The sequence below is a fragment of the Podarcis liolepis genome (genome assembly GCF_965112155.1).
Source record: "Podarcis liolepis genome assembly, chromosome: 13".
Lineage (NCBI taxonomy): Eukaryota > Metazoa > Chordata > Lepidosauria > Squamata > Lacertidae > Podarcis > Podarcis liolepis.
The window spans coordinates 3,249,039-3,263,096 of NC_139573.1; the positions used below are offsets into that span (position 1 = coordinate 3,249,039).

The window sequence follows — 14,058 nt, forward strand, 5'->3', positions numbered from 1 at the left end:
GCAGGAAGGAGGGGTGCCTCCCACCCTTTCTCAAATCCCACTCTGCGCATGCTCCGATGCTCTTTTATTACCGTATTTTTCACCCTATAGGACACACTTTTTCCCCTCCAAAAATGAAGGGGAAATCTGGGTGCGTCCTATGGGGCGAATGCAGGCTTTTGCTGAAGCTTGGAGAGCGAGAGGGGTCGGTGCGCACCGACCCCTCTCACTCTCCAGGCTTCAGGAACACATCCGCAGCCTAGGCAGCCCTGCGGGAGGTCCGGCAGGGATGTCTAGGCTGCGGATAGCAGCCTGCTGCCCAGCGCGAGGGGCGCCCTGAAGCAGAGCGCCCCCCGCGCCAGGCAGACATCCGCAGCGTGGGGAGCCTTGCAGGAGTTCCCCGCAAGGCTCCCCACGCTGCGGATAGCAGCCTGCCGCCCCGCAGGGGGGGCGCCCTGATGCAGAGCGCCCCTCGCGCGGGGCAGACATCGGCCAGCCCCACAAGCTCGGGGGACAGCAGGGAGGCGCAGCGCCGCCATCCCGCTGTTCCTTGACCTGGTTCTGTTTCCCCGACCTGCTTTTGGGGGGGAAATAAAGGGAAATTTTTTTTCCTTTATTTCCTCCCCCCCCAAAAAACTAGGTGCGTCCTATGGGACGGAGCGTCCTATGGGACGAAAAATACGGTAGTTCACGTGTCTTGAAGATCTGCCTTCAGAACACCTCCCACAAAGACAGCCTTCGTTATGAACCTGGCGCCCTCTGGATCTTTTGGACTACAACTCCCATCATCCTGAGGCAGCTCGGCCAATTGTCGCGGACGATGGGAGTTTGTAGTCCGGCAGTGCCTGGGGACCTGGGGAAAAGCGGCTTAGAGGGGCCTTCGGCAAGCTGGCACCTTCCAGGTGTTTTGGACTACAAGTCCCATCAGTTCCCATTGTGCTGATGGGAGTTGTAGTCCAAATATCTGGAGGAAGACTGCAATGGGAGAAAAAAGAGAATTTTAGAAGATGTGAGATCCTGGTTCAAAGCAAACATCTGGAACTGGTCACATATGGAAATGGGATTGCGGTCTTATTGTGAGGTCTGGCCAATCCTTAATTAATAATAATAATAATAATAATAATAATAATAATAATAATAATAATAATAATATCCCACCCATCTAGCTGGGTTTCCCCAGCCACTCTGGGCAGCTTCCAACAAAGATTAAAAATACATTAAAACATCAGTCATTAAAAACGTCCCTAAATTGGGGGTGTAAACGCTTTTAAACCCTGAATATTTGCTAAAACTGCAGGTCGCTTTATAAACGGGGGTTTCCCCCTCTATCATTCACGCAAAACGTCTCCCAAAATTTTTTTAAAAACCCAAAACCTGTTACACTCGTGTTCATTTTTTTGTGCGTGGGTAAAGCGATTGATTCCTCGATCGACGCTCGTGCAATTAACCGGGCAAGGTTTTTTTTAAAAAAAAAAAACTTAATTTGTGGCATTGCTAAGCCAGCAATGCGGATGGCAGAGCCACCATCTACCCCAAAAATCAGCATTAAAAACCCGATGCTGTCGCCATGCGCTGAATGGTCGCGCCTTTGCCGCCCTCTGGTGGTCGACGCTTGCAAAAAAATTGAAAAATTGGGGGAGCGAGGAGAGAAATCCTAGTCTTGATGATGAAAAATAATTAAAGGACCAACGAGTGCTTTGAGAATTATTTGAATTTTATTTTAATTTTTTTTGCTTTTGTTTGAAATTTAAAAAAACAAAAACACCTGGCGCCCTCCAGATATTTTGGACTACTGGTGGGAGCTGCAGTCGGCAACATTTGGAGGGCGCCAGGTTGGGGAACGCTGAAACAGACAATGCCTCTTTATGATGGAAGATCATAAGGAGAAACCACATGGGGATCTCGTTTCCTCCACCAGGCGGCGCTGTGGAGACACTTGGGGTGCCGTAAATATTCTAAACAAGGAGCACATACCATTTCTTCCTTCCTTCCAAAAAGATGAGAAGAAGGTTGGCAGGATTTTTAACGCGCAGCCGCCTTTTCCTATTTGTCACGTGCTTACCGTATGCATCCTAAGAGCAGCGCACACCTTAATTTTTCCTTCCTCTTTAAGCTGCGGCAGAAGCTGCTGCAAGCGCGTTCCTACCAGGCGCCCCTCTGATTGGTTGACGTGCTGAGATGGACATCCCGGAGGCAGCCTATCAGGAGAATGGAACTGGAGGAGAGAGGCGGGGAGGAGGAGGAGGAACCGCGCTTCTCATTGGACGCGCCCGCGTTCCAATCCGGGACGCCGCACGCCATTGGCCAACCCTTTCCGAACTTTGGCTGATGCGGAAGGAAGGGCTGGGGAACGCCGATTGGCTGAGGCGCGGCGTTCTGCGGGGGCGGGGGCTGCATACTAACGAGGCGCCGAGGGCGCTGATTGGGTAAAACGCGCCGGGAGTCGGAAACGAAGTTGATACATTTTCACTTCGGGGATCGGAATGGTGGCGGGCGCCGGGGCGTTTTTCCGACGGCTCGGAGCGCTGAGCGGGGCTGCGGCCGTCGGGGCGGCCGCCTACGGGGCTCACGGTGAGGGCAGGCGGGTGCCGGGGCTGGAGAAGAGGGGGTGCAATCCTGGCCTCGATCCCGCGACGGTATTTGTGGGCAGCTCCCAAATACTGCGGAGAGAATACAGTGGTACCTCGGGTTAAGTACTTAATTCGTTCCGGAGGTCCGTTCTTAACCTGAAACTGTTCTTAACCTGAAGAACCACTTTAGCTAATGGGGCCTCCTGTTGCCGCCGCGCGATTTCTGTTCTCATCCTGAAACAAAGTTCTTAACCCGAGGTAATATTTCTGGGTTAGCGGAGTCTGTAACCTGAAGTGCCTGTAACCCGAGGTACCACTGTAACCTTGGATCAATTCTATGCTTCCAGGTGCCATAAGAAAGCTGCAGAGATAGTGCAGGATAGTGCGCACCCCGAAAATGATCTCTTTCAGCTTCTGCCTTCTGGAAGAAGGTACAGGGTTATAAAGACCAGGACTAGCCGCCTGAGAAACACTTTCTATCCAAATGCGATTTTTGTTTTAAACGCAGTGTAAGGTAGTCACGGCACGGGTGGCGTTGTAGTCTAAACCACAGAGCCCTGCGACGGGGTGAGCTCCTGTTGCTCGGTCCCTGCTCCTGCTAACCTAGCAGTTCGAAAGCACCTCAAAGTGCAAGTAGATAAATAGGTACCACTCTGGCGGGAAGGTAAGCGGCGTTTTCGTGCGCTGCTCTGGTTCGCCAGAAGCGGCTTAGTCATGCTGGCCACATGACCCGGAAGCTGGATGCCGGCTCCCTCGGCCAGTAAAGCGAGATGAGCGCCGCAACCCCAGAGTCGGTCAGGGGTCCCTTTACCTTTACCTGATTGCGAAATGAAATCAACCAACCAAACCACTCAAAGCGGTTTACTGCTACTGCTAATAGTAACGCAATAAAATGACCAGCAAGAAAAATGAGCAGTAACTTAAGGCTTTTGAAACGTTAAGTTACAACAGGCCCAAAACTTGCGCCATCAGCTTTCTAAATATCTGCATGGGCTTGTCTAAGGAATAATGTTTTTAGACAGGCACTGAAAAGAGTTCAGTGGAGGCACCTGCCTGAGGTCAATAGGCAGGGAGTTTCAAAGTTCACTTAAATATCACATTAGGGTTTTGGCTCGTTTAAGCTGAGAATTTCCCCGGGTGAATTGGGCTCTCTGGTTTGCCTCCCTTGTTTGTGTTCCAAGCTCAGAGCAAGGAGACTTTTCCTCCACCATATCGCATTTTGCAGCCGTCCGTTGGAGAGGCGTTGGTGACCCACCCCTTTTCCCCAGTTTATCTCCTGTGCAGTTTCTGCTAACTCCTCTCTCTCTCTCTTCTCCGCCCTCCTCCCAGATTTCCGTCGCAGCGACCGAGATGACTACTTGAAAGAGGTAAACGGTCTTATTTGGCTCAGTCTGTAGAGCATGAGACTCTTAATCTTAGGGTTGTGAGTTCGAAACCCACGTTGGGCAAATGATTCCTTCATTGCGGGGGGTTGGACTAGATGACCCTCATGGCCCCTTCCAACTCCACTGTTCTGTGATTCAATTTATTGCATTTGTATCTGTCACGCGGGTGACGCTGTGGGTTAAACCACAGAGCCTAGGACTTGCTGGTCAGAAGGTCGGTGCTTCGAATCCCCGCAACGGGGTGAGCTCCCATTGCTCAGTCCCTGCTCCTGCCAGCCTAGCAGTTTGAAAGCACGTCAAAGTGCAAGTAGATAAATAGGTACCACTCCGGTGGGAAGGTAAACGGCATTTCCATGCGCTGCTCTGGTTCGCCAGAAGTGGCTTAGTCATGCTGGCCACATGACCCGGAAGCTGTACGCCGGCTCCCTCAGCCAATAAAGCGAGATGAGCGCCGCAACCCCAGAGTTGGCCACGACTGGACCTAACGGTCAGGGGTCCCTTTACCTTTACCTGTTACGGAAAAATCTAGGTGCAAGGCTGCTCAGTCACCCAGCTGGTTGGGCAGAGATCGCAGGTCCCTGCTGAATAAAGGAAGGAGTCCAGCCACCAGCTGGGGCAAATAGTCGTAGACCAAAGTTTATTGCGCAACAGGTTCAAAGAGGAATTTTGAACCCCGAGGATGGGGTGACAAGGACTTTGAAAACTTTCCCGCCATATCCCAGAATACAGTTCGTACAGCATCATTGATACATCACTGACCTTTCACAAAAGGGGAGGGGTAGGCAGGGGTTACACTAGTTTAACCTTGGCAAACACGTCCAGACAAGTCCTTGGTGCAAGATTAGCATAAGGGCAAGACCCAGGTATAAGATGAGCAGAGGCAAAGACCTCTGAAGTCCCACCACCCAAAGTCCAATAGAAGTTCCTTTGCATGTCTGGACCCCTTGGCAAGTCCAGGGATGGGATTAGGCTTTCCTTGGCCAACAATCAGCTCAGCAATTGTCACCTCTGGACACTTCCTGGGGTAGGAGGTGTGTATACATGTCCTCACGTTTGGGAAAAGAGTCTCTTTTTCCAAGGGCAAAATAGTGTTGAAATGGAGGAAACTGGCAAAGGAGTTGATTTTATATGATTGTTAAAGCTAGGTAACTTCAAGTCAAAAAGATACATTTATGCATAATATTTGTAACATTTAACAACTTTAAAGATGTGCCTACCCCCCAGTAATTTCCGTAACAGTTGTGGTTTAGTCGTGTCCGCCTCTTCGTGACCCCTGGACCAGAGCACGCCAGGCCCTCCTGTCTTCCACTGCCTCCCGCAGTTTGGTCAAAGTCATGTTTGTAGCTTCGAGAACACTGTCCCACCATCTCGTCCTCCGTCGTCCCCTTCTCCTTGTGTCCTCCATCTTTCCCAGCATCAGGGTCTTTTCCAGGGAGTCTTCTCTTCTCATGAGGTGGCCAAAGTTTTGGAGCCTCAGCTTCAGGATCTGTCCTTCCAGTGAGCACTCAGGGCTGATTTCCTCAAGAATGGAGAGGTTGGATCTTCTTGCAGTCCGTGGGACTCTCAAGAGTCTCCTCCAGCACCAGAATTCAAAAGCATCGTTTACAGTGTCCCAAGGAGCCCACGGTGATGTGTACATGGTTGTGTCTTGCCTCATCTTATCCCCAGAACAACCCTCTGAGGTAGGCTAGGCTGAGAAGCAGTGGCTGGCCCCCAAGGTCACATCTTTGTGGCTGAGAGGAGATTCGAACCCTGGCCTCTCCCAAGGTCAGAGTCCAGTACTCTAACCACTACACCACACTGCTTTTCCCCCTTCCCTTCCCAGTCCCTTTGGCTAAGCGAGTTAAACCGGAACCGCCGGTTGTCATTGTTTGTGGGTGGAGAGAGAAACCCTTCCCTGGGGGGGGGGGTTCAAATTTTCAACCCCCGGGGGAGGAATGAAGTGGGGCAGGTTAGTGGAAGAAGAGGCAATATTGGGTGCGATAGATGGGAAATGAGTTTGTGCGTTCTTAACTAGATGGAAGGAAGAAGTTTGAAAAATTGACGGAAGTTTATAAAATTACACTAGGCACAGAGAAAGTGGACAGATAATTATTTTCCCTCCCTCCCTCTCCTAACCCTAGAACTTGTGAAGTTGAACGTTGGGAGATGTTCTTTGGCTTAAAGTGACTGGCAGATTTAAGAAATAATAATAATAATTCAGGAATTCAGTACCAGTAAAAGAAAGTTCTTCATCCAGCACATGATACCCAGCTCTACCTCTCTTTCAAATCAGAACCAGTGAAGGTCCTGTGTGAATGCCTGGAGGCGGCTGAAGGATGGATGGCGGCTAACAGATTGAGGTTGAATCCTGACAAGACAGTAGTACGGGAGGCGGACAGGTGTGGAGGACTCCCTGGTCCTGAATGAGGCAACTGTGCCCCTGAAGGACCAGGTGCGCAGCCTGGGAGTCATTTTGGACTCACAGCTGTCCTTGGAGGCGCAGGTCAGTTCTATGTCCAGGGCAGCTGTTTATCAGCTCCATCTGGTACGCAGGATGAGACCCTCCCTGCCTGCACACTGTCCGCCAGAGTGGCGCATGCTCTGGTTATCTCTCGCTTGGACTACTGCGATGCGCTCTACGTGGGGCTACTTTTGAAGGTGACCCGGAAACTACAACTAATCCAGAATGCAACAGCTGGACTGGGGACTGGGAGACCATATAACACCAGTCCTGAAAGACCTCCATTGGCTCCCAGGACGTTTCTGAGCACAATTCAAAGTGTTGGTGCTGACCTTGAAAGCCCTAGACAGCCTCAAAGGCCCAGTAGACCTGAAGGAGCGTCTCCACCCCCATCATTCAGCCCGGACGCTGAGGTCCAGCTCCGAGCGTCTTCTGGCGGTTCCCTCCCTGTGAGAAGTGAGCTTACAGGGAACCAGGCAGAGGGCCTTCTTGGTGGTGGCGCCCGCCCTGTGGAACGCCCTCCCAGCAGATGTCAAGAAAATAAACAACTACCAGACTTTTTGAAGGCATCTGAAGGCAACCCTGTTTAGGGAAGCTATTAATATGTGACATCTTAGTGTATTTTTGGTCTTTGTTGGAAGCCGCCCAGAGTGGCTGGGGAAACCCAGCCAGATGGACGGGGTACAAATAATAAATTATTATTATTATTATTATTATTATTATTATTATTATTATTATTAACCTGTGGAACTCCTTCCCGCTTTAAGGGAGGAGAGGACTGTTCATGGCTATTCTTGGGTCTCCGTGGTCGGAGGCAGGGATGCTTCTGAATACCAGTTCTTGGAAACCACAGGAGGGGAGAGAGGGGATCTTGTGTTCGAATCCTGATTGTGGGATTCTGATAATGGCAGCAGTGAGAACAGGAAGCTGGACTAGACGGGCCCTTTTTGGCCTGATCCTGCTGATTCCTCATATGTCCTTAAGAGGAATTGTGGCTGCTAGTCGGGGGCCCCTGGCACCCATCTCCATTTGGGCTCCAATCCTGGGAAGGGGCTGGGAGGGAACCCGGATGCCTGGGTTCTTTGCGGAAAGGAGATTGGGTGGCGCAGGTGGGTGGAGCTGCCCGTTCTTGGCGAGATCATGAACCAGCATTCCCGAATTTGCCTTCGTAAGACGCTCCTCTTACTTGAACGCTGGGTCGTCTATGCAAGCATTTTCAACCCGAAGCCACCAAGATGTAGCCACGCTTGTCCAATTCAATCTGCAGATTTCTTCCTGTGAAATACAGTGGTGCCTCGCAAGACGAAAAGAATCCGTTGTGTGATTCTCTTCGTCTAGCGGTTTTTTTGTCTTGCGAAGCAAGCCCATTGAAGGATTAGCGGATTAGCGTTATTAGCGGCTTTTAGCGGCCTTTAGCGGCTTATCTGCTGATCGGATCAGCTGATTAGCGGCTTAGAAATGGGGGGGGGGAGGGGAAAAAACCCAGCAGGAACTGGCAAGACATTGTCGTCTTGCGAAGCAAGCCCATAGGAGATTCGTTTTGTGAAGCACCTCCAAAACGGAAAACTCTTTCGTCTAGCGAGTTTTCCGTCTTGCGAGGCATTCGTCTTGCGGGGCACCACTGTACCGTATTTCTCGCCCCATAGGACGCACCGGCCCATAGGACGCACCTAGGTTTTTTTGGGGGGGAAATAAAGGGGGGGAATTTATTTTTTTTTTCCCAGGTGCGGGGCTGGGGCGGGGGAAGCCCGAGCTTCCACAGCCCCCAGAACAGGCTGCTATCCGCTAGCCGTGGGAGAGCTGCGTCTCCCACGGCTAGCGGAGAGCTTCCTGAAGCCTGGAGAGCGAGAGGGGTCGGTGCGCACCGACCCCCCCTCGCTCTCCAGGCTTCAGCGAAAGCCTGCATTCGCCCCATAGGACGCACACACATTTCCCCTTCATTTTTGGAGGGGGAAAAGTGTGTCCTATAGGGCGAAAAATACGGTAATCTCAAAGCTGTATTTCCCAGAGAAAAACACCAGCGATAAAAGCAGTGGCTTTAATTCCACATAGGGGGAAAAAACAATGGCACAATTTAAAACGAAAACGTTCCTAAAAACAGTTCCACGTATAGAAACAATTTGAAACACTTTCAAATCCAATACAGGTGTATAGGTAATGTATTTAAAACATGTATACAATACAATGTATAGATACTATATTTAAAACAAATGTTTATATTTAACCTTTTTTCTTTTTGCTTCTTGATGAAAAAGATTTAAGGAAATAATATAATACTGTGTAAAATATAACAAGTGTGATATAGGTTTTTTGAGAACAATCAGAAGTCTAGGTCTTTTTTGTTTTGTTTTAATTTTCTTGTATTTTCATTTTTTTCCCCGTATGGGATGTGATATAAATTGTAATATAGTATATTGATGTATAAATCTGTGGAATATGTTCAATAAAGACTTTTTAAAAAAATAATCCAATACAGAGGAAGCCTAGGAAAAGGAAGACACTGAAAAGACTACAAAGCCCATCATCCACGACCATTTCCTAAGCTTGCAGTGGATTATGGGCGTTGTAGTCCAACGTCGGGTGGGGAGGAAGCAAATGGCTGAAGTATAGAGATGGGGAACCTGTGGCTCCAGAAATTGCTGGACTACAACGGCCATTGCACTTGCAGGGGGTGATGGGAGTTGTGAGCCCACAACGACGACAGAGATGCCTGTGTGTGTTGAAACACTGTCCTCACCCTGATCTTTGACCTTCTTTTGTAGCTCTATGAAACGGCCAACAAATACCACTTCCTCCACAGCTTGGCTCTCCTGGCTGTGCCCCACTGCCGCTATCCCATGATGGTAAGGATGGATGACTTAGAATAGGATGGGGGGTTTTTGGGGGGGGGTTACAAGGTGCCAACCAAGCGCCTTAAAGACTCCAAATTTGCGTAGGGTTTATTCCTGAGACATTTCTTTTCCTAAAGGCACAGGTCAATTCTGTGTCCTGGGCAGCTGTTTACCAGCTCCACCTGGTACGCAGGATGAGACCCTCCCTGCCCACAGACTGTCTGGCCAGAGTGGTGCATGCTCTGGTTACCTCCCACTTGGCTACTGCCATGCGCTCTACGTGGGGCTACCTTTGAAGGTGACCCGGAAACTGCAACTAGTCCAGAATGCGGCAGCTAGACTGGTGACTGGGGGCGGCCGCCGAGACCACATAACACCGGTTCTGAGAGATCTGCATTGGCTCCCAGTACGTTTCCGAGCACAATTCCAAGTGTTGGTGCTGACCTTGAAAGCCCTAAACGGCCTCAAAGGCCTAGTAGACCTGAAGGAGCGTCTCCACCCCCATCGTTCTGCCCGGACACTGAGGTCCAGCTCCGAGGGCCTTCTGGTGGTTCCCTCCCTGCGAGAAGCAAAGCTACAGGGAACCAGGCAGAGGGCCTTCTCAGTGGTGGCGCCCGCCCTGTGGAACGCCCTCCCACCAGATGTCAAAGAGAACAACAACTACCAGACTTTTTGAAGACATCTGAAGGCATCCCTGTTTAGGGAAGCTTTTAATGTTTAACAGACAAGTGTATTTTAATACTTTGTTGGAAGCTGCCCAGTGTGGCTGGGGAAACCCAGCCAGATGGGCGGGGTATAAATAATAAATTCTATTCTATTCTATTCTAAAGCTGTTCCACAAGGCAGGGGAGGTTTGGGTAACCGTTGGGTATGGACGATGGGAGTCGTAGTCCAATGTTTGGCGGGTGCCAGGCTGAAAAAAGCTGTCCCCATCATCCCTGACGGTGGGACACGTACAGCCAGCCCACATTCTAGGTACTGATACTAACCTCAGAGTTGGGAGGGCACCCCAAATCTCATCTAGTCTGACCCCCTGAAATAAAACCTTTTTATTTCTATTCTTTGTATATTGTATTGTTGTTTTATTGCTGTGGCTGACGCAAATAAACATTCATTCATTCAGTGATTCTAACTTGCGCCTTCTGTTCCTCCCAGGCCGGCAGCATCCTGTCTCTGGGCATGGGGGTGTTCTCTGGCGCCCTGTATTACCACGCCGTGACAGGGGACCCGATCCTGACCAAGGCGGCCCCGTATGGTGGTTCCCTCCTCATCCTCGGCTGGATCGCCATGGCCCCTTGACACCCCGTTCTGTCCCCATGTGGCCCCTCTCTCCCATCGCCAGGGCAACCAGCCCTGCCCCTCATTACCCCCTTAGGCTAGCCAGAAGGGAGCCCTAGGAGAAGAGAGATTTCCAAATGTCAGTGGGATCCCTTGAGGTCTTTCGCCTGCCCCGAACGCATCTTGGAATTCCCTGAATGCCAAATCTCTTTTTAAAAGGCCAAGATCCTTCCCCCTCCCCCCAAAAAAAATTGGAACCAGATTTGAGTTTGCGATGGAGGCCTCAGAATGCAATGTCTGATTGGTGCTTTTCAATTGGTGTTTTTTAGCTTAATAAATGATGAGAGTGATTTGCCTTTTTAACTTTGCTGCCACATACACCCGGACAACACCATTACTGGCCCCAACAACATCACACATACCATCTCGGGACTATTTAATTGCTCATCATCTAACATTGTGTATGCCATCAAATGCCAACAGTGTCCTTCAGCTCTCTATATTGGACAAACAGGCCAAACCTTACGCCAAAGAATAAACGGACATAAATCTGACACCAAGAATCACAAAACAGAGAAACCAGTAGGAGAACACTTCAATCTCCCAGGACATTCTATACAAGATCTCAAAGTAGCTGTTTTACTACAAAGGAATTTCAGAAATAGACTGGAAAGAGAAGCTGCTGAATTGCAACTCATTACCAAACTTAAAACCATTGAGAGACCTGGTCTGAACAAAGACATTGGATTCTTATCTCATTATACATGACTAAGCCATTTCTCACCTTCTCACCCCTTGCCTTTTCCTGTAAGACCTATTGCAGTCGTTAAGAGTCGTCAACAGGCTCATCTCAGCTATCTGCCAATCTCCCATTCCCACCACCCTTCTGAGTAATACCCCTCCCCACCTTCTCACTATATAGAAGGATCTGGCAACTTCTGTTTCAGTGTATCTGAAGAAGTGTGCATGCACACGAAAGCTCATACCAAGAACTAACTTAGTTGGTCTTTAAGGTGCTACTGCAATGAATTTTTTTATTTTGCCTTTTTAAAAAACCCACACACCTTTTTTTTCCTGTGAATAAATTTATTCCGTGGATAAATGTCGTGGTAAATGGTGGCTATGTGTTAGATGTCACGCGTAAGCTACAAGCAGGAAGCACAAAGCGTTCCAGTGCTTCTCTTCCTCCCTCCCGAGGTTGCTAGACTACAACTCCCATCAGTCATGACTTCTCCCTGCTTTTGAGAGACAGAAGAAGGGCTAAAGGGCTTTTCAGGCAACCTGGCTGGCCGGGGATGTTGAGAGTTGTAGTCCAAAGCAGCTGGGGAGCCCTACGCTAACAGATTGAGGTTGAATCCTGACAAGACAGAAGTACAGGAGGTGGACAGGTGTGGAGGATTCCCTGGTCCTGAATGAGGCAACTGTGCCCCTGAAGGACCAGGTGCGCAGCCTGGGAGTCATTTTGGACTCACTGCTGTCCATGGAGGCGCAGGTCAGTTCTGTGTCCAGGGCAGCTGTCTACCAGCTCCATCTGGTACACAGGATGAGACCCTCCCTGCCCGCAGACTGTCCGGCCAGAGTGGTGCATGCTCTGGTTATCTCTCGCTTGGACTACTTCAATGCACTCTACGTGGGGCTACCTTTGAAGGTGACTTGGAAACTATAACTAATCCAGAATGTGGCAGCTGGACTGGGGACTGGGGGCGGCCGCCGAGACCACATAACACCGGTCTTGAAAGACCTACATTGGCTCCCAGTACGTTTCCGAGCACAATTCAAAGTGTTGGTGCTGACCTTTAAAGCCCTAAACGGCCTCAAAGGCCCAGTATATCTGAAGGAGCATCTCCACCCCCATCCTTCAGCCCAGACACTGAGGTCCAGCTCCGAGGGCCTTCTGGCGGTTCCCTCGCTGCGAGAAGTGAGGTTACAGGGAACCAGGCAGAGGGCCTTCTCGGTGGTGGCGCCCTCCCTATGCAATGCCCTCCCACCAGATGTCAAGGAAATAAACAACTACTTTTAGAAGACATCTGAAGGCAGCCCTGTTTAGGGAAGTTTTTAATGTTTAACAGACCACTGTATTTTAATACTTTGTTGCAAGCCGCCCAGAATGGCTGGGGAAACCCAGCCAGATGGGTGGGGTATTAATAAATTATTATTATTATTATTGCTCACTGGAAGGACAGATCGTGAAGCTGAGGCTCCAATACTTTGGCCACCTCCTGAGAAGAGAAGACTCCCTGGAAAAGACCCTGATGTTGGGAAAGATGGAGGGCACAAGGAGAAGGGGACGACGGAGGACGAGATGGTGGGACAGTGTTCTTGAAGCTACAAACATGAGTTTGACCAAACTGCGGGAGGCAGTGGAAGACAGGAGTGCCTGGCGTGCTCTGGTCCAGGGGGCCACGAAGAGTCGGACACGACTAAATGACTAAACAACATTATTATTATTATTATTATTATTATTATTATTATTATTATTATATTTTGGAAAAAGATCATAGAATTGCAGTTGGCAGGGATCCCCAAGGGTCATCTAGTCCAACCCCCAGCATGCAGGAATAAATTGGGTCATAAAATTCGTTGTTTAAAAAGTGGGGATGGGGAAACTTTGGCCGCTCAGATATTGGGACGCAAACTCCCCATGAGCCAGCAGGACCAATGGTTAGGGATGATGGGAGTTGTAGTCTAGGAACATCTGGAAGGATCTGGGCCTGAAATTCCCAGTGAATGCTCTTTGACAGATGCTAACCCACCGTTAAAAAATCTCTCTCCACGCATTTATTTCACCACCATTATTATTATTATAAAAAATATATGCTTTTATACAGTGGTACCTCAGGTTACATAGGGACGTGGGTGGCGCTGTGGGTTAAACCACTGAGCCTTGGGCTTACCGATCGGAAGGTCGGCGGTTCGAATCCCCGCAATGACGGGGTGAGCTCCCGTTGCTCGGTCCCTGCTCCTGCCAACCTAGCAGTTTGAAAGCACGTCAACGTGCAAGTAGATAAATAGGTACCACTCCAGCGGGAAGGTAAACAGCCTTTCTGTGCGCTGCTCTGGTTCACCACAGGAGGCAGCGACGGCCAAGAACCTGGATGGCTTTAAAAAGGGGACAGGGCAAATTCACGACGGAGAGGCTGCTATCGATGGCCACTAGCCAGGATGTCTCTGCTCTGCCTCTTCAGTTGGGAGTTAGCGATGCGTCTGAACGCCAGTTTCTGGAAGACACAGGAGCGGGAACGGATCATGGGCACCTGGTTGGCCGCTGTGAGAACAGATGCTGGTCTAGAAGATGGTACCTTGGGCCCGATCCACCATTGACCTGTTCATAATTTTTAAAAAACTGGCAGGTGAGGGGGTGGTTACGAGTCAGGACAAGACGGTAATTTCATGGCTTTGGTGCCACCACTGAAAGGGCCATGCAGGGAATCATCAGGGGCCGAGGAATGCTCAGGAACGCTTCTGGTGATGAACTTGAGACATCATTGGGAGAACAGTGGGCCCCACACTCTGTGGGGTGAACCAGCTAGGAAGGGAAAACGTTGAAATTGCTTTCAAACGGGGAGGTCAAG

At 49.9% G+C, this 14,058-nt stretch overlaps 1 protein-coding gene across 1 annotated transcript; it reads left to right on the forward strand.

Annotated features, from left to right (window-relative positions):
* The first annotated feature begins 2,327 nt into the window (after window positions 1–2,327).
* On the forward strand, window positions 2,328–10,847 carry TMEM256 (transmembrane protein 256). The gene is made up of 4 exons (XM_083472940.1): window positions 2,328–2,550; window positions 3,879–3,916; window positions 9,140–9,220; window positions 10,364–10,847. Exons 1-4 carry the CDS (start codon window positions 2,463–2,465, stop codon window positions 10,505–10,507), a joined length of 351 nt encoding a protein of 116 aa, XP_083329066.1. The 5' UTR covers window positions 2,328–2,462; the 3' UTR covers window positions 10,508–10,847.
* The last annotated feature ends 3,211 nt before the right edge of the window (window positions 10,848–14,058 follow it).

Excerpts from the sequence above, each read along its gene's own strand:
- TMEM256 (XM_083472940.1), top strand. The coding sequence starts at position 2,463 with ATGGTGGCGGGCGCCGGGGCGTTTTTCCGACGGCTCGGAGCGCTGAGC. Across the intron at positions 2,551-3,878 it reads GGCCGCCTACGGGGCTCACG|ATTTCCGTCGCAGCGACCGA; the intron begins GTGAGGGCAGGC and ends CCCTCCTCCCAG. Across the intron at positions 9,221-10,363 it reads ACTGCCGCTATCCCATGATG|GCCGGCAGCATCCTGTCTCT; the intron begins GTAAGGATGGAT and ends TGTTCCTCCCAG.